At 38.4% G+C, this 21,950-nt stretch overlaps 1 protein-coding gene across 3 annotated transcripts in view; it reads left to right on the forward strand.

Moving 5' to 3' along the window:
- The window catches only part of KIAA0895 (KIAA0895 ortholog), a 60,405-nt gene that overhangs the window by 22,814 nt on the left and 15,641 nt on the right, over positions 1 to 21,950 (forward strand). For 2 of the 3 annotated variants that reach the window (XM_017502203.2, XM_017502204.2), the window contains one exon: positions 5,393 to 6,087. The exons of the other annotated variant lie outside the window; for it this stretch is intronic. In XM_017502203.2, coding sequence (XP_017357692.1) covers positions 5,393 to 6,087 — 695 coding nt within the window. The remainder of the gene's footprint in view (positions 1 to 5,392; positions 6,088 to 21,950) is intronic. 3 annotated transcript variants of the gene reach the window in all.

A 21,950-nucleotide genomic window follows, 5' to 3' on the forward strand; every position in this document is an offset into this window, starting at 1 on the left:
AGAGTGACCTCATAGACCATGGTCAGGAGTTTTGTTCATCCCAAGGGAAAGCCATGGGAAAGTTTGTTTCTGGAACATTGTGTCATTTTAGATGATGTATAATGCTCATTCTTACCACAACCATCACCATCAAGGGTATCTAGACTACTCTGTATATTTCTAACTGTAAAAAACAACTAACTCTCTCTCTCTCTCTCTCTCTCTCTCTCTATCACTTACTTCTGACCCCAAAACAAGAGTGTCCCATTGTAAGTTACTAATAGAGCCACACCGAATTGCTCTTACCTTGGACTGTGAAATTTTTAAGAATCCTGAAGTACAGTTGTTTCTGAGTTCCTGAATGACATTAGTAGCGCCTTTCATCTCATTTTCTTACTGTCGATAAACTACATTAGTTGCTATTGAATTTAGAGATATTATAGTGATCAGATTATCTGTTATACTGCAGACAAATTGAGCAATAAATATGTTTTTAAGGATACTGATTTTTATACACCATTAAAAAAATTAAAGTGTAACTTAGACAAGTCTTAAATGTGCAGCCCAATGAATTTGTACATACATAACCATTGCCTAGAACAGTGAGAGAATATTTCTGGCACCTAGTAGGTTTCCTGATATCTCCTCCCAAATTATGATTCCTCCCTCAAATGTAATTGCTATTCTGACCTCTAATACCATAAATTAGTTTTGCTGTTTTTGGACTACAGATAGATGGAATTATACACTATATAATATTTTGATCTGTTGTCATTTGCTGAACATTGTCTGAGATACATCCATATCGTTACTTACAACCTCAGTTTTTATTGCAGTATAATCTTCTGTTGTACGAGCATACCACAATTTATTCATCCTGTCTACTGTTGATAGATATTATTTGAGGGTTTTGTTTGTTTGTTTGTTTGTTTGTTCGTTCATTTTTTAGAGTTGGGGTTTTGCTATGTTGTCTAGGCTATCTAGGCTGTGTTGTCTAGGCTCAAACTCCTGGGTTCAAGTGGTCTTCCAGCCTCAGCTTCCTGAATAGCTGGAACTACGGGCATGTGCCACTGTGCCTGGCTTCTTTTGAGTTTTAAGTGATGTAAGTCTTGATAAAATTAAAGTGTTTATCTTGTTTGGGGATTATTTTGTTTTGTTTTGCCCTTTCTTTTGTTTGCAATCAAGTAATCTATTGTTTTGTGGTATAAAATTATCCCAGATTATTAGGTTTCCTAAGTATTAGTGAACCATATGAAATTTCCATTTTGTCGGTCAAAACTGGTTGAATAGTATTTGCCACCAGGCTTTGTTTCTAGTGATCTTCTTTTTTAGCTAGAGATCTCCTGATTACTACAACCTCACCTACTCACAGTTGTGATACATTACGTTTAGAGAGCAGTGTCTCCCTTTTCCCCCCCATTCTTTTAGATGAGGAACAGGTGCTACCGATGGGTTTAATGATTAGGCTAGTATTACAGAGAGGTCATTGAAAGAGCTGGGAATGGATGTCAGGAATCTTGGTATCCTTTTCTCCTGTTCTAGATACATATTAAGCTTTCATTGTGTTGATAATCAGTATATTCACTTACCGGTGAACAGACTGTCAATTTTAATGTAGCAATACTATTTACCCTTTTTTCCTCAGTATCGGTAATCAGGTTGGAGTGAACGATTTTCTTCTATCAACAAATTATTTTCATTCTCTCCAATATTATAGTGAAACATTGCTTATAGCTAAGTGTTACACTATATGACAACTACCTTTAATGTGAAAAAGTATGCTTTTTAATTACCTTATTACTTTTCTGGGAAAACATAAGTTACACTTCCTCCAAATAAGTCTGCTTATGCTTAAAAAATGTTTTAATTTTTCAGAAAAAAAAGGATTCAGAAAATAGAATGTTCTTTAATAAATTGTGTGGCCAACTGGAAATGTTATCGGCCTCTTATTGTTCTTACGCATGTTCAAAAGTCTTTTTTTTTTTTTCACAAAATAAGCAATAGTATTTAAAATTACAAAAACAATCTCTTAGGTTCTATGATACTTTTTAAGGCAACTGAAATACAATTAGTGTGACTCTGAGAAATTAATTTATTTCCACCTCGTATGAGTTGCGTGAAGGACCATCTGCCCCACTTTTATGAACTTCATGGGCTATCCAGCATTTGGCAGGATTGGCATTTGTAAAATAAATACACCATTAACACTCCCAAACTTTACTCAGCAGCAGATGGGGCTTCAGAAGGACTGATGGTAAGCTTCTCAGGAGATAATTAGCAAGTGAACTGAAATGCTATAATTCCTGGGGAGAGCGTTTCTGTTAAGCTTACACTGTCACCCTGCTGCCATACTTCACTCCTCCTTGAGTATTTTGACAGGTGGTTTAGGACCTTTTTTTTAGTATCAGGAAATGTATAGGCTGTTTCAGATGGCACAAAATTATGAATTTGAACGTCACTGATGCTTTATGACAAAACAGAAGAACTCAGCAAGCCCAGTTTTTTGGTCATAAAGCTACTAGGTCTTGGAAAACAAAGCATTTTTACATTGAATATTCATTTTTAAAAAATCAGTACAACATATATGTAATGAATCATCAAAACAGAAATTCTTGAGAGTAGTCTTATTCATTGATTTTAATTTGATGTAACTCCATCCCTTTTTATTATGAAGATCAACCGAGAAAACAACCTGATTTCCTCCCTTTACCTTTCTGGCTACACCTAGTCCTTACCCTGCTTCCTAGGCTTTTGCTTATTTGAGTTCTTTTACTCTTTCCCTTTTTGTGTCTATTGCGGTTTTCTTTTCATTATCACCTCTTATCTCCTAAACTTGTGGTGTCATTTTAGGGAAACCGACATTGTTCCTGGGCATTTGGGCTGCAGCCTGTGTCCTGGTATTCCTTAGCCTGTTTGCCTGGCCTGCCCAGTTTTGACTATTAGTTGGCAACACCTAAGTCTGAAACTCCTGAGAAACTGGGAGCTACCAGCCTATAATGAACACTTTGTTTATTTGTCCCATTAATTTTGTCTTGTTGAGTCTGTAACATTTATTGAGCGGCTTCTTTGTACAACCTATCTTCAACATGACCCTGTGTGATCTAGCTCCTACCTCTAAACTTATACATATAGTAGACATTTAGCCCCTGCAAGCTCTAGAGATACCATTACGTTATCTTTTAGACACCAGAATTCAGGTTTCACATGCTGGCCTAGAAAATGTAAGTAAAAAGACTTTTAAATACCTTATATATTTGGATTATTATCTACTTTAGTACTGTTTCTTTACCCTAGACGCTATGACTCCTGTGTTTTAAAAACTAACATTTAGATCAGAGTTTCATTCCCTTGATACTGTTGACATTTTGGAATCAATATTTCTTTGTTGTAGGAGATTGCCCTAGGCAGTGAATCATCTTTAGCAGCATCCCTGGCCTTTACCTGCTAGAGGCCAGTAGCCCCTCCCCAGTTATGACAACCAGAATGTCTCTAGACATTGCCAAATGTCCCCTGGAGGGTAAAATTGCCTTCTGTTGAGAAACACTGGTTTAGGGTCTTTCCTGTTATATTTTCATGTCTGCAGTAATCTCATATTGAATTGTCCCAGAACTACAAGTACATATTTTTTCAGAATGGTTTGCATGTTTAGGGTCATTTATTTATTCATTTGTTTATTCAGTGAACACTTATTGACAGGACTTGAGCTGGAGTCTTGTTCAGATGAGCTGTGTTTAAGACAAGCTCTTCATCAGTTTAGAATTGAGTCTCAAAGCCCTTAAGGACCTACTTGAAATCTCATCTGTTTCTCTTCACATTGCCTCCTTTCTCATCTGAACTGTAGGTTATTGTCTGTGTCTTTTGTTTTTCACATTTAATTATATACTACTGTATTATTATTGAAATCCTCATAGGAATGCCTTGTCTTCAGAGCCAGATTAGAAGCTGGTTGGGCCGGGTACAGTGGCCCACGCCTGTAATCCCAGCACTTTGGGAGGCCAGGGTGGGCGGATCACGAGGTCAGGAGATTGAGACCATCCTGGCTAACATATGAAACCCCCTCTCTACTAAAAATACAAAAAATTAGCCATGCGTGGTGGCATGCGCCTGTAGTCCCAGCTACTCGGGAGGCTGAGGCAGGGGAATCACTTGAACCCGGGAGGCGGTGGTTGCAGTGAGCTGAGATTATGCCACTGCACTGCAGCCTAGGTGACAAAGCAAGACTCTGTCTCAAAAAAAAAAAAAAAAAAAAGTAGCTGGTTATAGGTAACAACGTGTTTATACAGTTGTTTATCAGAGCCATGTGCTGAATTAGTAGTATTCTACATATTTGTTGAATGAAAAAATGCAAATCAACACAGTTTTAAAGGAGTAAATGCGCAACAGTATATACAGTGATTCTTAGTTTAAAGCACTTGTGAGGTCTAAATACAAAGCTGCCCTCTCCTTAACTTGCCATTTGACATACTGATACCTTCGTAATAGTTATTAAAATTTGTTCCTAACTTGCCAAGAAAAAAAACCTTGTTTTTCTGTAACCTTAACTTGCAGCTTATAATTCTGAAGAAATTGTTCATACTAAGTGACATTACTAAAACATGCTTGAAGATGCATATATTATCTGTTTAAACTTAACAATGGTTTTTGAGTAAGGCTTTGTTGTTCTTCTTTTGCTGATAGCCACCTTTATATATATTTCCAAATTTCAAGATTGTATTATCTTTGAAAGTGCCTTGGATTTTACTTTATTATTAAAAATACTATTTTAAAATATATCGTTTCTATGAAATCCACATTTTTTTTTTTTTTTTTGAGACAGGGTCTTACCCTGTCGCCCAGGCTAGAGTGCAATGGCGTGATCTTGGCTCACTGCAACCTCTACCACCTGGGTTCGAGCAATTCTCATCCTCAGCCTCCCCAGTATATGGGATTACAGGTGTGCGCCACTATACCTAGCTAATTTTTGTATTTTTTGATAGGGAGAGGGTTTCAGCATGTCGACCAGGCTGGTCTCCGGCTCCCACTCAAGTGATCTGCCTGCCTCAACCTCCCAAAATGCTGGGATTATAGGCATGAGCCACCGCACCCAGCCGAAATCTACATTCTTTAGTAAAGTATTCAGATTATTTATGTATATTATCTCACATATTAGACTTTTATCATTTAAATGATTTGAAGCTGAGGATTTTTATAGATAATTTAACTTATATGCACTTATAGAGAAGAGAATTGACAGTGTCTAGCATGACCAAAGTTTAGTAATATATCCTTTTAATATTTAAAATGTTTTTCTCTAAAGATTATTGCAAAATTACAAAGTTTAAAGAATCTTCAGAATGCTTGTCCTATAATAAACAATTTGCTTCATCTGGTTTCTTTGTTATTTCTTTTGTTTTGATTTTGTTTATTAATACAGAAAAGCTTCACTGGCCTGAGCAAGAACTTGCTAAGAAGTCTATTCTAAATGCAGAAGATTACTTGATCATCGACAGCAAAAGAAGCCTTTCACATTTATCCTCGGGAGTGCTAAAAGACATTTTCACAACTGGAACCAGTAGTTACAATGTCCTACTACAGAGCAAGGAGGAAAGAAAGCATCATTCACAAAAACAGTCTTCCTCCGCCTACTCCAAAAGATGTAGAAAACCCAGCAAATCTGCTAACACTTCTCGTAGTAAAGATCCTCACAGGATGAAAGCCCTGGTGCCTGTGACGAGCAGTGGTACTTGGTACTGCCTGGAGAGGCGGCCTGCTGTTTTTGTCACTAGTTCAGTGTCAAGTCCTGTAAAGTTTACACATGATATCTCTGTTTCAGGGAATGCCATAGTACTGCCACCTAAACCCAAAAGCAAGGTCAAGCGGTGCCATTTCTCCACTCTCCAAAAGCCAAAGTCACAGCCTCAGCTGTCTAGAAGCTTTGAGAAGGGAGATGACTTTTCTGGGAAGAAATTTTGTATATTGACTGCTATAAAACCCACCAACTTAGAGAAAGAAAAACTGAGATTCTTCAAATCTGACTATACTTACAATCCTCAGTTTGAGTATGCTAATCCTGCTCTGCCAAGTGTATTAACTAAGCACAGCCACGCATCTGACCGATTTCTTAAGCAGGTAAAATGCCATTTCAATAGTGGTAGTTCATTTTTACGTGCTAAAACAATTATCTATGATCTTATAAGCAAAAAAATAATAATAATACATTTGAAAATATTCAAGTTATTTCTATGTTATGATTAATTCTCACTCAGGACATGTAAATCTGTGACAAGAAATCTCCAGGTGAGTGATATCACCTGTACATAAACTACTTTGGACTCATTAATTTGTAATCTGTTATATAGACTCTTTGTGACAGGAAGCAGCTATATTAGGAAAACAGCTTCAGATTCTGGTTCTAAGCTTTCATGTGGGATTTACAAACTTGTGGCCAATTTAGCCACCTACAGACAAGTGTTGGGTAGCCTACACTATGTTTTTGCTTTCTAATTGATTTCTTTTTTGTTTTTTTCTGAGACATATTCTTGCTCTGTGCCCAGGTTGGAGTGTAGTGGTGTGATCTTGGCTCACTACAACCTCTGCCTCCTGGTTCAAGCAATTCTCCTGCCTCAGCCTCCTGAGTAGCTGGGACTACAGGCCCCCACCCCTCTAATTTTTATATTTTTAGTAGAGACAGGTTTCACAGTTTTGGCCAGGCTGGTCTCGAACTCCTGGCCTCCAGTGATCTGCCCAGCCTCCCAAAGTGTTGGGATTACAGGAATGAGCCACCATGCCTGGCTTCTAATTGATTTTTTAATGTCTTAGATGGGGCATGCAATCCCTGGTTCTTCCTTTATGTTAAATTCCTGGTTTGCTTAGGCTCTGGTAAGTAGTTTGGGAACCAAAACTTGATTCTTGTCCATCAACTTGTTAATGCTTCACTAAAATTGTTAATCATCATCAAATAAATATTTAAGCACTCATTTAAAGAGGAAAATAATGGGATTTTTGAAATTATCTTTCAGGTTAGTAAATTATGATGTGAATGATATGAATAATACTTTTAAATTGCTCACTTTAAATGCTTAGCAGTTTTGTGTTTTACAGGGCTGTAATACATTTAAACGAGAATCTCATTTAAGCATTTGAGAAAAAATTGGCTAATGTTTATCTGCAGGGCATAGTGTTGAGATCATTAAGGCCAACTACATTTGGTCAAATTAACTTTGTTCAGGTTTTTATAATATATTAGCTTCAACTTGGCTTTGTCAGTGACTGAAAATCTGTTTGTAGGATAGGTAAAACTGCGTGATTCTTCTTGCATGCCCTATTTTAGCATTTTTGCTGATAATAGTTATTTGGTCTTGTGGCCAGCAGATATTTTGCTGTTTATTATAGATAACATGGAATTTGGCCAGTCTTTTGAATCCATTATGTAAAACTTAATTATGTAAAGCCATTATGTAAAGATTAAAATAATTTTAATTATGGTATTTACTTTCCTTTTTTAGGGTCTCTTTTCTACTGCTTTGGTATTTTTCAATGGGCATTTGCTTTTTTAAAAATGTGCTGAGATTGTGCTGAAAATTATGATTCAAATTGATAAGTTACTGATAAAAAGTGGCATTTTTGGATGAGAAAAGGCAGCATTAACATAGTGATTACATAATCTACTTGTAGGCTCTACTACCACATGTATAAAATGGAGTGAAGAAAATACCTACTTTAGGAGGTTATTTTGATAATTAAATGGAGAATGCTTAGTGCATGTACTGCAGTTATCATTGTGCTTGGCACCTAAAAAGCACTAAAAAGAGATTAGCTGTTATTTTTATTTCTATTTGGCAGTCATTCTTGTGATTTTGTGTGTGTGTGTGTGTGTGTGTGGAAATTGCATGTCTTTCACAAATGTAAATTTTACAATTGTAAAAATCCTATTTGCATTTTCCCCCTAATGCTGAAAGAGATGGCTGAGATTTATTCCTTAATTTGGAGACCTACCCTAGCGCTGCCTGCTGGGAAAGAGATTTCCAACCATTACATTAAAAAGAATGCTCTCTGATTTCTCTGGAAGGCAATTTGGGAGCCTCAGCAGCCCCACAGATTGAGAATTGGCACTGCTTGGCCTGTGGCTTTGCAATTTTAATTTTGACCCAATTCCAGCTTTAGGAGATTAATCCTACAGTTGAATTGCTTGAGACTTCTAAGTAGCACCAGCAGTCTTAGCTGACTTGTACTGCAAATGCCACCATTTGGGAGAATATTCTCAATAAATGCCAAGTCTACTGTTTAAACCACTTTAATCAGTTAAAAGAAATACATGGTACAAGACCTCTGGGAAAATATGCTTAAATTCTTCTTCAGCTACTGAGTGAATAATGACATGATATGATACATCCATCTCCTCCTCAGATAAAGCAGCAGCTTCCAGGCTGGTCTCTAGGATTCAGAAACATGCTGCCCAAAGGGGCCAGGATAGCCAAGTAGCCCCATGGTCTCTGGCTTCTACCTTTGAGGCCTTGCCAACCCCCAGCTGACAGTCTCTTGCATTTCACAGTCTGGATCTTGGTAAAGCAGGCAATCTGTATTGTTTTGGAGGATGATTGTGGTCCTCTTAAGTACACAGATTGGTAGAATGATGCTAGACTTTCACGCTCAGATAAGTCTGCCATAGTGGAACCGAGGCAGTGCTCATGCACTATTCTCCCCATCATTGTCAAGGAGTTCCAGGACTCAGGTTTTTGGTCTAGGCAGTAGGTCCCAAGGGAGGCACTCAGACCACTGAGGTGATACAAGGCATACAGCAGGCTGCAGGACTGGAATGTAACTCTAGGTGGAGCCTGCTGAGGCCTGCCTTGCTGCATGCTGGCAGCCATGGTAGCCGCAGCTTCCTGACTCTTAGGTATGTTTAAACTTGACAGAAACTCAAGATGTCTGTTTTCTGAGGCTTTGGACCTTTGCAGAAAAGAGTACAGTGCTTCATAGGTACTGAATAAGGGATCTGGAATTAGAGCCTGCTATTTGGGGTCAGGTGCGTCCTTACCAGTGGGCCAGAAGTAGATTCTTAGTGATGCTAGTTCAGATTAAATCTGTATCATGTGAGTTTTGCGTCATACTTCATATTGTATCTTTAATCAAGAAAAATATAAATTGTAAATTGTCTATCTTCAAATAAGATGAGTATTTTAAGAATAAACAAGGAGGCTGGGTGCAGTGATTCATGCCTGTAATCCCAGCACTTTGGGAGTCTGAGGCAGGCAGAACACTTGAGGTCACAAGTTCAAGACTATCCTGGCCAACATGGTGAAACCCCATCTCCACTAAAAATACAAAAATTAGCCAGATTTGGTGGCGTGCGCCTGTAGTACCAGCTACAAGGGAGGCTAAGGCAAGAGAATTGCTTGAACCTGACAGGTGGAGGTTGCAGTGAGCCGAGATTGTACCACTGCACTCCAGCCTGAGGAAAAAAAGCATAAACAAGGAGTATCTTCCAGTGATTCTGGCAACCTCTCTATTCTCCCCCAAGGTGAAAAACAGAAAGTTAGTACTAAAACTTTGCCAACAAAAAGCAGCTGTTTTCATGAACAGCTTACTTTCAGAAGATTACATGTTAACACTTACTCACCTGTAAAATTAGCCCCGTGACCAAAAGACCCATAGCATCTTTTTTTGACACAGTGTCTTGCTCTGTTGCCCAGGCTGGAGAGCAGGGGTATGATCATAGCTCACTGCAGCCTTGAACTTTTGGACACAAGCGATCCTCCCACTTTAGCCCCTAGCCCCAGTAACTGGGACTTACAGGTATGTATCAGCACACCAGGCTAATTTTTTTTTAACTTTTTGGATAGATAGGGTTTGGAGGGGTCTAACTATGCTACCTTGGCTGGCCTCCTGAGCTCAAGTGATCTTCTGGCCTTGGCCTCCCAAAGTGCTAGGATTACGGGAATGAGCCACTGCGCCCAGCCTGACCTGTAGCGTCTTGAGGGGAAAGCATAGACAAGGCACCTTATGAGAAGAACAGCAATAAGGAAAAGCCAGAGCACCGTATGTCTCAGAGCAATCAGAGGTTCTGACCAAAACAAAGTCATAATTTTCTAGCTACAAACATGTATATATATATATTTTTTTGAGATGGAGTCTCACTCTGTTGCCCAGGCTGGAGTGGCGATCTTTGCTCCCTGCAGCCTCTGCCCGACAGGTTCAACTGATTTTCCTGCCTCAGATTCCTGAGTAGCTGGTATTATGGGTGCTCGCCACCACACCTGACTAATTTTTGTGTTTTTAGTATAGACGAGGTTTCACTGTGTTGGCCGGGCTAGTCTTGAACTCCTGACCTCAAGTGATCTGCCCACCTCAGCCTCCCAAAGTGCTGGGATTATAGGAGTGAGCCACCGCACCTGGCCTGTACTGTCTTTCTAATAATAAAACATTAAGAGTGATATATCTTGATTTATTTTAAAGACATATTCATGACTGAAACAGTATAGTTGCAGTATGAGTTGAAAAAGAAAGCTATAAGAAAAGTTCATCTTTAAAAAGGTGTTTAATGTCTCTCAAAAAAGACATTTGCATCACCACCATATAATTTAAGAGTTAGGGTATCATTTCATATTATATATCAATTTGAGTGGAAAAACTATTATCCTTGTATTATTATAGTACCTTAATTTTTTTTCTTTTTTTAAGACAGGGTCTCACTTTGTCACCCAGGCTGGAGTACAGTGATGCTGACATGCTCACTGCAGCCTTTACCTCCTGGGCGCAAGCAATCCTCTTACCTCAGCCCCCCAAGTAGCTGAAACTACAGGCGTGTGCACCATGCTCAGCTAATTGTTGTATTTTTTGTAGAGATGGGATTTTACCATGTTGGCCAGGCTGGTTTCAGACTGCTCACGCAGTCTGCCTGCCTCAGACTCCCAAAGTGCGGGACTACAGGCATGAGCCACCACACCCGGCCCTAAATTTTTTTTTTTTTTTGCTACTTTAATTTAGTGGAAGTTAATTGTTCTATGCTGTCAAGAGTAACTTAGTATGTAGAGTTTTTGGAAACCTCAGAGGTATTTAAAATAGAGGTTTCATTCTTATTTGTCAGTCATTCTGCCAAAATAGAGAAAAGGAAAGGGCTGTGATTCTGACAGCCCCTTTTTTCCCCACACCAAAGCAACATAGCACAAAACACTCTATTGCATGGCAGTGCATTTATATTTATAGAGTTCATATTTTATTGATTGGTTGATTGTTGCAACAGAGTCTTGCTCTGTCACCCAGGCTGGAGTACAGTGATGCAATCTCAGCTCACTGCAATCTCCGCCTCCAAGGTTCAACTGATTGTCCTTCCTCTGCCTCCCGAATAGCTGGGATTACAGGCACACCCCACCACGCCGTGCTAATTTTTGTACTTTGAGTAGAGATAGAGTTTCACCATATTTGCCAGGCTGGTCTGGAACTCCTGGCCTCAGATGATCCGCCTGCCTCAGCCTCCCAAATGCTGGGATTATAGGCGCGAGCTACCAACCACATCCAGCCAGAAGTTCAGATTTTAAAAGTAAGTACCTACAAGGACCAACTTCATAATGTTAGGAAATGAATTCTGATTTTCATCTTCCTAGTTAGCAAACTATATAGTGATGGTATATGGGTTCACAAACTCAGATGCCTATAGGATCTGTGCAGAAATCATAAATGATCACAGGAATCTGGCTGGATACAGTAGCAAACTGGAAATCAGAGAGCAGTTATTTTGTTTGAGTCACAGTTTGGAACCAGCATCTTTGAGGTTTTCAAGGGAAGGCAGAAACCTGATTTTTATACAAAGTCTTCCAGTTTGTAAACATTGATACCCAATTCAGTTAAATACAGGCTGAGGCCAGCCGTGGTAGCTCATGCCTATAATCCCAGCACTTCTGGAGGCCAAGGTGGGTGGATTGCTTGAGGCCAGGAGTTTGAAATCAGCCTGGCCAGCATAGTGAAACCCTGTCTCTACTAAAAATACAAAAATTAGCTGGGCATAGTGGCACCTGCCTGTAATCCCAGCTACTTGGGAGGCTGAGACAGAATTTTGAGAGTTGCCTGAACCTGGGGAGGCTGCAGTGAGCAGAGATCATGTCACTGCACTCCAGCCTGGGCGACAGAGTGAGAATCTGTCTCAAAAAAAAAAAAAAAAAAAAAGAAACATAGGTCAATGAAGACCTCTATGTGGGCTACATTCTTCTTTTGGATTGCTATTTTGCTACCTGGGATTCACCAGCTCTATTTAACATAGGCTTCATTTTCTTAGAACCAATGATTAGTATGGCAAAGACTTAAAAGTAGTCCTCTGAAAACAGTCTTTTGATTTCAGCATTTATAGTGAGAATGGAATAGGCAATTCATTGTTATATTAAAACATACATAATGGGTACATATATAATATTACATTATTGTTCTTTAAAACAAGACAAATGTTCATTTTTTTTTTTGATAGAAAAAAGTTAATTGGAAATAAATTGCCTTCACTAATAGGATGTCTTGATGTAAAATTTCTTTAAAGCTAAATTGTAATTGTACTAGCATTGAAATACTATTTTATCTTTGTAGACCTCAAGTTGTCAAAACAGTGAAGGGAGGAAAAAGTAAGCCTTCTTTATACTTTTTCCTAGATGACATGATATTCTGTTTAGCAAATCCCAAACCTTTCACAGATACACTGAAGTTGTAAAGTTTTTAAAATTTTGAGTTTCGTATGTTCCATAGTAGCCTTGTGTATTAGATTGGAGAACGGGTTATTTCTTAACCTAAATAGCAAGAAAGATTTTCTTACAGACCAGAGATGGAAACTTCCCAATCAGATTGTACGTCCTTGGAAGAAGGTCTGACCTTGATGACTCATTGAAAAGCTTTGTTGATTTGCCTTTGAAAACTTAATTAACATGTACATTCTCAGGTTCTTACCTCAACAGAGTCTTTTCAACAAAACAGGTTGAATATCTGCTTTTTCTCTTGTAGGTGGTAAAAGAATAGTCTGCGGTATTAAGCCATTTATAAATATCCTATTCTGGTAGCAGTTATCCTCTTATTTTCTCACTCACCCTTTTTTACATCCAGAATACCCCCAGCCTTGATTACACAGAAATTCAACAGAGAACAGAGGGGTGTGAGGTGTGGGATGGATGTGTGGAGGCAAGGAGGGTCAGATAAGTTGCAGGTGACAACTTAATTCTTTGCTTGGCTGTGTCATTCATTGAAGGCAGAGGCAGTATCTGAGATCTATTTATTTTCTAAGTTCTGCATAGGTAGAATATAATATTTTGAAATATTTTGGTTCGTTGATTTTTATTATAATCTGGTCCTAATCTGCTGCAGTTGACATTACAGAAAACTGGATTGTTGACAAAAGTACTTTTGCTCCCTGTGTCTCTCCCCTGCTCTCCACACTGCTGTCAGTGTCTTTCTAAGATGTAAATTTGACCTCTTCAGAAAAATTTCAGGGCTTCTCATAATTTAGAATAAAGTTCAAAATATTTGCCATGGCCTGCAAGGCCTTATACCAAGGTCAACTGTATACTCCTACAGCATCTCATGTAAATATGTGTCCCAGCATTTATCCACTGTTACCATCCTTCAGTTTCATGTTTGTCTTTACCCTTAGACCAGCCTCCTTGATAGAAGTGTAATTTTCTTATTTCAGCTCCTCCAGAATTGAGTGCAGTTCTTGGTACTGAATAAATGAGTTTCCCAAAGCCTCTCCATCCCAGGAACCTGCAGTCTTGTCAAACCAAGTTCTATTTCACTTTCTTTAGTTTCTATATAACAATGTTGGTCCCTTTTGCATAGAATGTCCCCTATTTCCTCTAATCCCCTACTTCTATTTCCCTTTGTTCAATAATCTCATTTTATAATTCCTTCAAAGTATTACTACATTGGATCTGTTTATATGTCGTCTCTGCCAGTCTAATGGTAAAACAGGGACTTAGATTCTAAAATATAAAGCTGCATAAAAGTGACAGTGATTGGCACATAGAAGGTAATGCATAGCTAGATAAATGAATGGTCCTTTTTGCTGGTATGTTAAAAATTTAGTGAAATACTTTATAAACAGTGGATCCAAATTTGTGATCCAGGGGTCAAGTTCAGCCTGCATATATATTTTGTTTGGCCAGCACAGTGTTTTATAAAACGTTGGAATGTAAATATGCTCTTCTGTGGCCTCTTCCAGATATCTTATAATCAGTAGCTTTACACAGTGGTTATTCTTTGCAGCTGAAGGGATTTTAGTGTGTGACCACTACTGTCCCATTAGTTTGTGGCTACAATACCTTAAATGGAGGCCTAATGATCTGACTGAGTAATCACAAATCTTTATATACCTAATTTGCTACCAGGAGGCAATAACCAGCATTGAAAAATTCATTTAGTATCTTGCTTTTCATTCTGTGAAGCTCAAAGAGCCAGAATATGTCTGTGTGTGTATATATATCCCATGCTCATCCGAAGTAACCATTTTCAGACTGTTCTGAGGAACACTACCTAAGCAAAGGGAGCCATACATGTTGGAAGACATAGAATATTATATTCATCTCCCACATTCACCACACATAGTATCATAATAAAAGCTTACAAGAGTCTTTTGTTTAATATTTTCCAAACTAATTTGGCCTTGAAACCTTTAAAAAACAGCATCTTCTTGACCGCTTTCCCTCAAGAAAGTTTGGAAAACACTAGCTTAAAGAAAAGGACTGTCCGAGATCCTAGGGATTATTCTCTATTTAGGGGGAAAAGTTTTAGATTCTAGAATTTTTTGAAAAGGAGAGGAATGAAGGGAGAGTTTGAATTATATATTAATTAGTAAGGCAGAAGAAACATAACCTTGAGTAAAAAGCTGGAGGGCAAACCTATTACCTTAAATTCTAAACCCAGCGATTTTCTCTTAAAACTTAAGTACTTCCTACAGTCATATGGGAGATAAGCACATTCACAGCCCCTCCATGCTCTCATTTTGTCTTCACAGCTCTGTGAGGTAAATAGGGCAGCGATTTTAATCTCCCTTTTGCCAGTGAAGAACCTAAACCTGAGAAAGGTACAATGACAAACTTAAGAGCACACAGCCAGCAAATGGTGGGGCCCTAATGTAAAACCAGGTCTTCTGACTTCAAGTCTTTCCACAGCTCCATTCTACCCCCTATCATATTGGTGTCCCCATCGTATATAGTTTGTCACTGAGTGAAAACTGCAGCTTAGCACATGATTGATGGTCACGTGACCAGATTGCAAGACAGTAAACAAAATCAGCAAGAAAGCCAGAAGTGTATCATTCTACAGAATATTGAGATGTTTCAGAAGCTTTATTGTCTAAGACAGTGTTGAAAGTTTTCGTAGAGAACATTTTTTTTCTGGATTAGTGATTTTAATGTTAAATTATGCTATTTGATTGCTCTTCCCTTTAAAAAAAATAGCTTTATTAAGATACACTTCAAATGTCATACCGTTTACCCATTTAAAGTATGCAGTTCTCCTGCAATGTAAAACTAAACTAAAAAAAAATTATAAAAAATAAAAATAGGCTGGGCGCAGTGGCTCATGCCTGTAATCTCAGCACTTTGGCAGATCACGTCAGGAATTCGAGACCAGCCTGACCAACAAACATGGTAAAACCCCATCTCTACTAAAAATACAAAAATTAGCCAGGCATGGTGGTGGGCGCCTGTAATCCCAGCTACTCCAGAGGCTGAGGCAGGGAGAATCACTAGAACCCAGAAGGTGGAGGTTACAGTGAGCTGAGGTTGCAGTGAGCAGAGATTGCACCACTGCACTCCAGCCTGGACAGAGTACAGTTCACTGGTTTTAATATATTTAGAGTTGTGCAGCCATAACCACTAATTCTAGAACATTTCACCACCTCAAAAATAAACACTGTACCCATTAGCAATCATTCCCCATCTGTAACCAAGCTTGCAGCCCTAGGCAACCACCAGTCTCCTTTTGGACTTTCTGGATTTGCCTGTTCTGGACATTTTATATAAATGGAATCACACAATACCTGTGGCCCTTTGTGACTGACTTCTTTCACTTATCATAATGTTTTCAAAGCTTATCTGTGCTGTGTTCTAGCATGCATCAGCACTTTTTATTGCTGAATAATATTCTGTATATGGATATACTACATTCTATTTTTTTTTTTATCATTTGATAGACATTTTGGTTGTTTCTGCTTTTTGGCTGTTATTAATGCTGTATGAACATTCGCATACACATTTTTTGTGGACATATGTTTTCAGTTATCTTGGATACACATCTAGTAGTGGAGTTGTTAGTACATATAATTACTTTATTTTTAACCTTTTAAGGAAATTCCAGACTGTTTTTCAAAGTGATTATACCATTTTACTTTCCTACCAGCAGCCCATATGAGTGTTCCACTTTCTCCACATTTTTATCAACTTTTTTTTTTCTGTAGACATCCCAGTGGGAGTGAAGTAGCATCTCACCGTGCTTTTGATTTACAATTCTCTGATGGTTAATAATGGCCGTTTGTATATCTTCTTTGGAGAATCACCTATTTCAGATCCTTTGCCCATTTTTCAATTATTTGTTTTTATTATTGAGTTGCAGGAGTTATTTACATATTTTAGATATCAGATACGAAATTTTCCATATTTTTCCAAACATTTTGTCCCATTCTTTGGATCACCTTTTATTTTTATGACAGCATTCTTTGAAGCACAGTTTTGATGAAGTCCAGCTTATCTGTTTGTTGTTTGTGCTTTTGGTGTCATATCTAATAGCCCATTGCCTAATCCAGGGTCATGAAGATTTATGCCTAGTCTTGCTTCTAAAGAGTTTTTATTGTTTTAGCTCTTACATTAAGGTCTCGGATCCATTTTGAGTTAATTGTTTTTCAAAAAAAAATTTTTTTTTTTTTTTATAGAGATAGGGTTTCTCCATGTTGGTGAGGCTGGTCTCAAATTCCCAGCCTCCGGTGATCTGCCCACCTCCACCTCCCAAAGTGCTGGGATTACAGATGTGAGCCACCTTGCCTGGCCAAAGTTAATTTTTATATATGATATGGGATAGGGGTCCAACTCCATTATTTTAAATGTGGATATCCAATTGTCCCAGCCCCATCTGTTAAAAAGAATTTGATTACATACTGTTGTCATTTTAATAGAGGAAAGTGCTTCAGGATCCTGAGATGACAGAGCTGTAACAGGAATAATGATGCTGTTCTATTTTGTGTGGCATTGTAAGTGACATTCAGATCAGGAGAGATAGGACCATTTCCTTCACGTGGAACAATTACGAATTTTGCATTTATTTCCTCTTTGCCCTAGGACCCAGGTCTCTGAAAATCCATTTGTTTTTATGCCTATAAGATATACAAAGCTTTATTTAAAATACTCTCTTCTTCGTCTATCTGCTTCTGTGAAGAAAATTTTTAAAAAATTTTAAAAATATATTCTCTTATTCTATAAAGAGGAAAGGATTTATTCTATAAAGAGGGAAGGATTAAGAAATGATTGATTTGCGAATAGAGATAATAATTTAGTAAAAATAGGGGGTTTTTTGTTCAATGTTTTTAAAAAAGCAAAAATGTATTTGGTCGCTTGTTTCAAATCATTTTTACCCAGAAGTATTATCCTACCTGACAGTGTGTCTTGTGGAACTCAAGAGTAGATTCCATTATACCATTTTCTAGCATGGTAATGGAGGAATTGGCCAAGTACATCCTAAAATGTACACAAAGGAAAGGTCAAAGGTCAGATTCGTGCAGACTAGGAGACAGACCTGGACAGTAGGGGTAGGTGTGTGTACATTAGTATGTTCTGGGGCTAGGAATTTTAAACTGATTTATGAAAATTTGTAATGTTACATTGCTTTCTACTTGTTTTGCTATTCTTAAAGTTGGAAGGAAGCAAATAATGTATTTGATATATTTGAGCAAATCTGGGCTAGATTTTTAGGGGAGTGACTGTCTTCCATGAGTTAACCTCAAGAATGCAAGATATACCAACTGTTTTCCTGCCAACAACTGGCCCTACCTAAAAATCTAATATAGAAAATATCAGTTGAATTTTTAATATCTAAAAACAATTTCATGTGTTTCTTTGTTAAATGCAAGTACTCCAGAGAAGGGATATCAATGCCTACCTGGCAAGTGGGACAAGGTAATTAGATAGTGAATACAAAGGCCAGGAGATTCCAAAGTAGAAGACACTTAACCATTTGTTTTTTCAGTTAGAAAAAGTAGCTGATATTCATTATAAAAACTTAGAAAAGTGTGGAGAATAAGAATCCCATAATTCTACCACCCACAGGTAACCACTATTGACCTTTTAGAGTATTTTTCTTCTCCCATGCCTAATGTTCATAGTTGTGGTCAATGCACTTTCACCTACTTATCATAAACATGTTCTCGTATCATTAAAAACTGTCAACATTTTTTATGTCAGCATCAATTTCAGTGCCTGTGTACATTTCATGTAATAGGTATATAACAATTAACTTGAATATTTAGGTTGTTCCTTATTGGGCTTTTTTATTTCTAAGAAACAGTTTTGTTCGTCATTTACTCTAGGGAGCTTTTTGCCTAGAGCCTGTGGGAATGAGGCTAGTGAGCTCTTCAGAGGAGATGTTTTTCAGTGCAGGTTATTCTAGACATCCTGATGTGTCTCAGAGTGCTTCTCCTCTTATTAACTTACCTAGAAATAATGGCATTTTTAAAGAAAATAGTTTTATTTATTTACAGACAATAAAATTTACTCATTTTAGGTATATATTGCAGTCACTCTCCTTCCCTGAACCTTGTCCCCAGGCAACCACTGACCTGAAGTGGCCATTCAGGTCTTTTTATCACTTTACTCCAGTCTTTTTATCGCTAAGAAAAGTTGCCTTAATTTTGAATATTTCTCTGAACCATTTATTTTAGTTTTCTTTTACTCATTTTTATAATTAACAGACTTAATATTAGCCATCTGCATTTCACGTCTCAACTTCCCTCTTATTTTGACCTTTCTTCTCTTTTCCTAAGATAATTTTTTAAAGACTTCTTTAAACATGTTATTCCCCGCCCCCCCTTTCTTTCGTTTTTGTAGAGACAGGGTCTCATTATATTGACCAGGCTGGTCTTGAACTTGAACTCCTGGCCTCATGTGGTCCTCCTACCTTGGCCTCCCAAGTGCTGGGTGGCTTGAGTTATCACACCTGGCCTCTAAGAAAATTTTGAAGATTATTGTTGGTTTTATTAATTTTTGAGATGGAGCTTGTACTTTCTAAAATTTTATTGGTTTCCTGTAGAATGTATTAGGTTGAACCATTTTTAATTGTTCATATTTAATTATTTTGACCTACAAAGATGGCAATGTCATCTGGTTTAACCTAATATTCTTTCAGAGGTATGTTCTTCATTTGAGTTTTCAGGGTAATGCTTCCTCTTCCCTTGGAATATCACATTTCTTCACAGAGCTCATGTGTCTTTGTAAAAATTAGTCATCTGTGGCCAGGTGCAGTGGCTCATGCCTGTAATCCTAGCACTTTGGGGAACCAAGGCAGGCAGATTGCCTGAGCTTAGGAGTTCGAGACCAGCCTGGGCAACAGGGTGAAACCCCATCTTTACTAAAATACAAAAAAATTAGCTGGGTTTGGTGGCGTGCGCCTGTAGTCTCAGCTACTGGAAGCCTGAGGCAAGAGAATCGCCTGAACCTGGGAGGCAGAAGTTGCAGTGAGCCAAGATTGCACCACTGCACTCCAGCCTGGGTGGGAGCGACAGAGTAAGACTTCATCTCTGGAAAAAAAAAATTATTTGTGATTAAAAAGCACCAGATACAGGCTTAAGTTTGGTTTAAGGACAGGTATAAGGAGTCATCTCTCTGTTGGAGTCTTCAGAGTCTGACTTCCTGAGAGCTGATTTCTCAAGCCTCCTGGTCCAGATTCCTGAGCTCAGGGACTGGCTAAGCTTTCATGTAGTGGCGTTCAGCAGTATTTTAGTATAACTGCAAGAGTGAGGGTGAAAGAGAGTTAAGACCAGCCTGACCAACATGGTGAAACTCTGTCTCTACTAAAAATAACAAAAATTAGCTGGGTGTGGTGGCAGGCACCTGTAATCCCAGCTACTTGGGAGGCTGAGGCAGGAGAATCGCTTAAACCAGGGAGGCGGAGGTTGCAGTGAGCCAAAATCAAGCCATTGTACTCCTACTCTGGGCAACAGAGTGAGACTTCATTTCGGGGAAAAAAAAAACCAAAAAGACCTATGTAGTGTTTTACAAACTGTACTCCACCAAAACATTGTGTGTTTTAGTGCTTCCACAAATATTGAAATATTTTCTACAGACAATAAAAGTTTAAGATGGAGCTCTATGAGATTTTGTCTGCTAAAAACAAAAGTTGAAAACTAGTGTTTTAAGAAATCTAAGGTAAATTCTAGACCATTTTTCAGAAAATGCATGTCTTAGTCCAAAAAATGCATTTTAGTTAGTATAACAAAATACCATAAACTGGGTAGCTTATCAATGACAGAAATTTATTTATCATGGTTCTGGGGCCTGGGAATTCCAAGATCAAGGCACCATCAGATCTGGTGTCTGATGAGAACACTTTTTAGTTGATGGAATGCACCTTAGAAGGCTCTGTGTCCTCATATGGTGGAAGTGGCTAGCTAGCTCTCTGGGGCTGCTTTTAGAGGCAGAGACTCACTATGTTGCTTAGGTCTGGTCTTGAACTCCTGGCCTCAGGTGATCATCCCACTTTGGCCTCTCAAGGTGCTGGAATTACAGGTATGAGCCACCATGCCCAGCCTGGAGCCTTTTTAATAAGGGCACTAATTACAATCATGAAGGTTCTACCTTCATGACCTACTCACTTCCCAAAGGCACTACCTCCTCATACCCTCACCGTGGAGGTTAGGATTTCAACATAAGCATGTGGGTAGGGGCATAAATATTCAGATTATAGCCATGCAGAAAATGAAAACCTGCATTTCCCATGATGTATTACAATCAGGAGTCTACCTTTGGCTATAGGACTTCAAGTAAGGGAACCGTATATCCCAGAATGCAATGAATCACATCTCTTTTTTCTTATCCATTCTTTTTCTTTGGAGTTATATACTATATTGGGAGATGTAGTTTCTGATTAACATAAGCGATGATATAATGGAGAAGAGAAAGGTTTGACATGAAATTTATTGCCCCTAAAAGTATTACCCATGTGGAGGTGTGTGAATGCCTGATTCTTCAAGCGGTGTAAACATTGATTCTCTGAACTCTAGGGGGAGTGGATAAACCATCGTTTTTCTCCCTTTTAAAATAAAATAACTTTTAATTTCTGATCATAGCACAAATATATTACATATTGTGAGGAATTTTGAAACTTCTGAAAAATACAAATAATAAACATCAGTGCAACCCATCAGTCATCTGATTCCCAGACATGAACTTCAGCTTTTCAGTATATTCCTCCAAGCTTCCCTGTGCCTTTTAAAGCTACTTTTTCCTTTTTCCAAAATTGTGATTATACTCAAAATGCCTGTGGCCTGCGGTTAAGAAGTTGTATAAGGAAGCAGAAGTCATTGTAACACAAAAATATTCACTGACGAAGCGGTTGACTCATTGCCATTTAAAGTCCTTTCTTTCTTCAAGCTTGAACTTATTTCCACCAATTTGGCTACTGTCACTGTCTCTGTGCTGTGGGATATTATAATGCAGATAGGGTGGGAAGTTACTTCTTAAGATCGTTGAAAGACACTGTAGATCTCTGTGATCACTGACAAGTCTGTCTCCGTTGGACCAGTTGAAAAACTGATGAATAAAAGAATCAAGCCTGTAATCCCAGCACTTTGGGAGGCCGAGGCGGGTGGATCACAAGGTCAAGAGATCGAGACCATCCTGGTCAACACGGTGAAACCCCGTCTCTACTAAAAAAATACAAAAAAATTAGCTGGGCATGGTGGCGCGTGCCTGTAATCCCAGCTACTCAGGAGGCTGAGGCAGGAGAATTGCCTGAACCCAGGAGGCGGAGGTTGCGGTGAG

Source organism: Cebus imitator, unplaced genomic scaffold (assembly GCF_001604975.1).
Source record: "Cebus imitator isolate Cc_AM_T3 unplaced genomic scaffold, Cebus_imitator-1.0 Scaffold294, whole genome shotgun sequence".
Classification (NCBI taxonomy): domain Eukaryota; kingdom Metazoa; phylum Chordata; class Mammalia; order Primates; family Cebidae; genus Cebus; species Cebus imitator.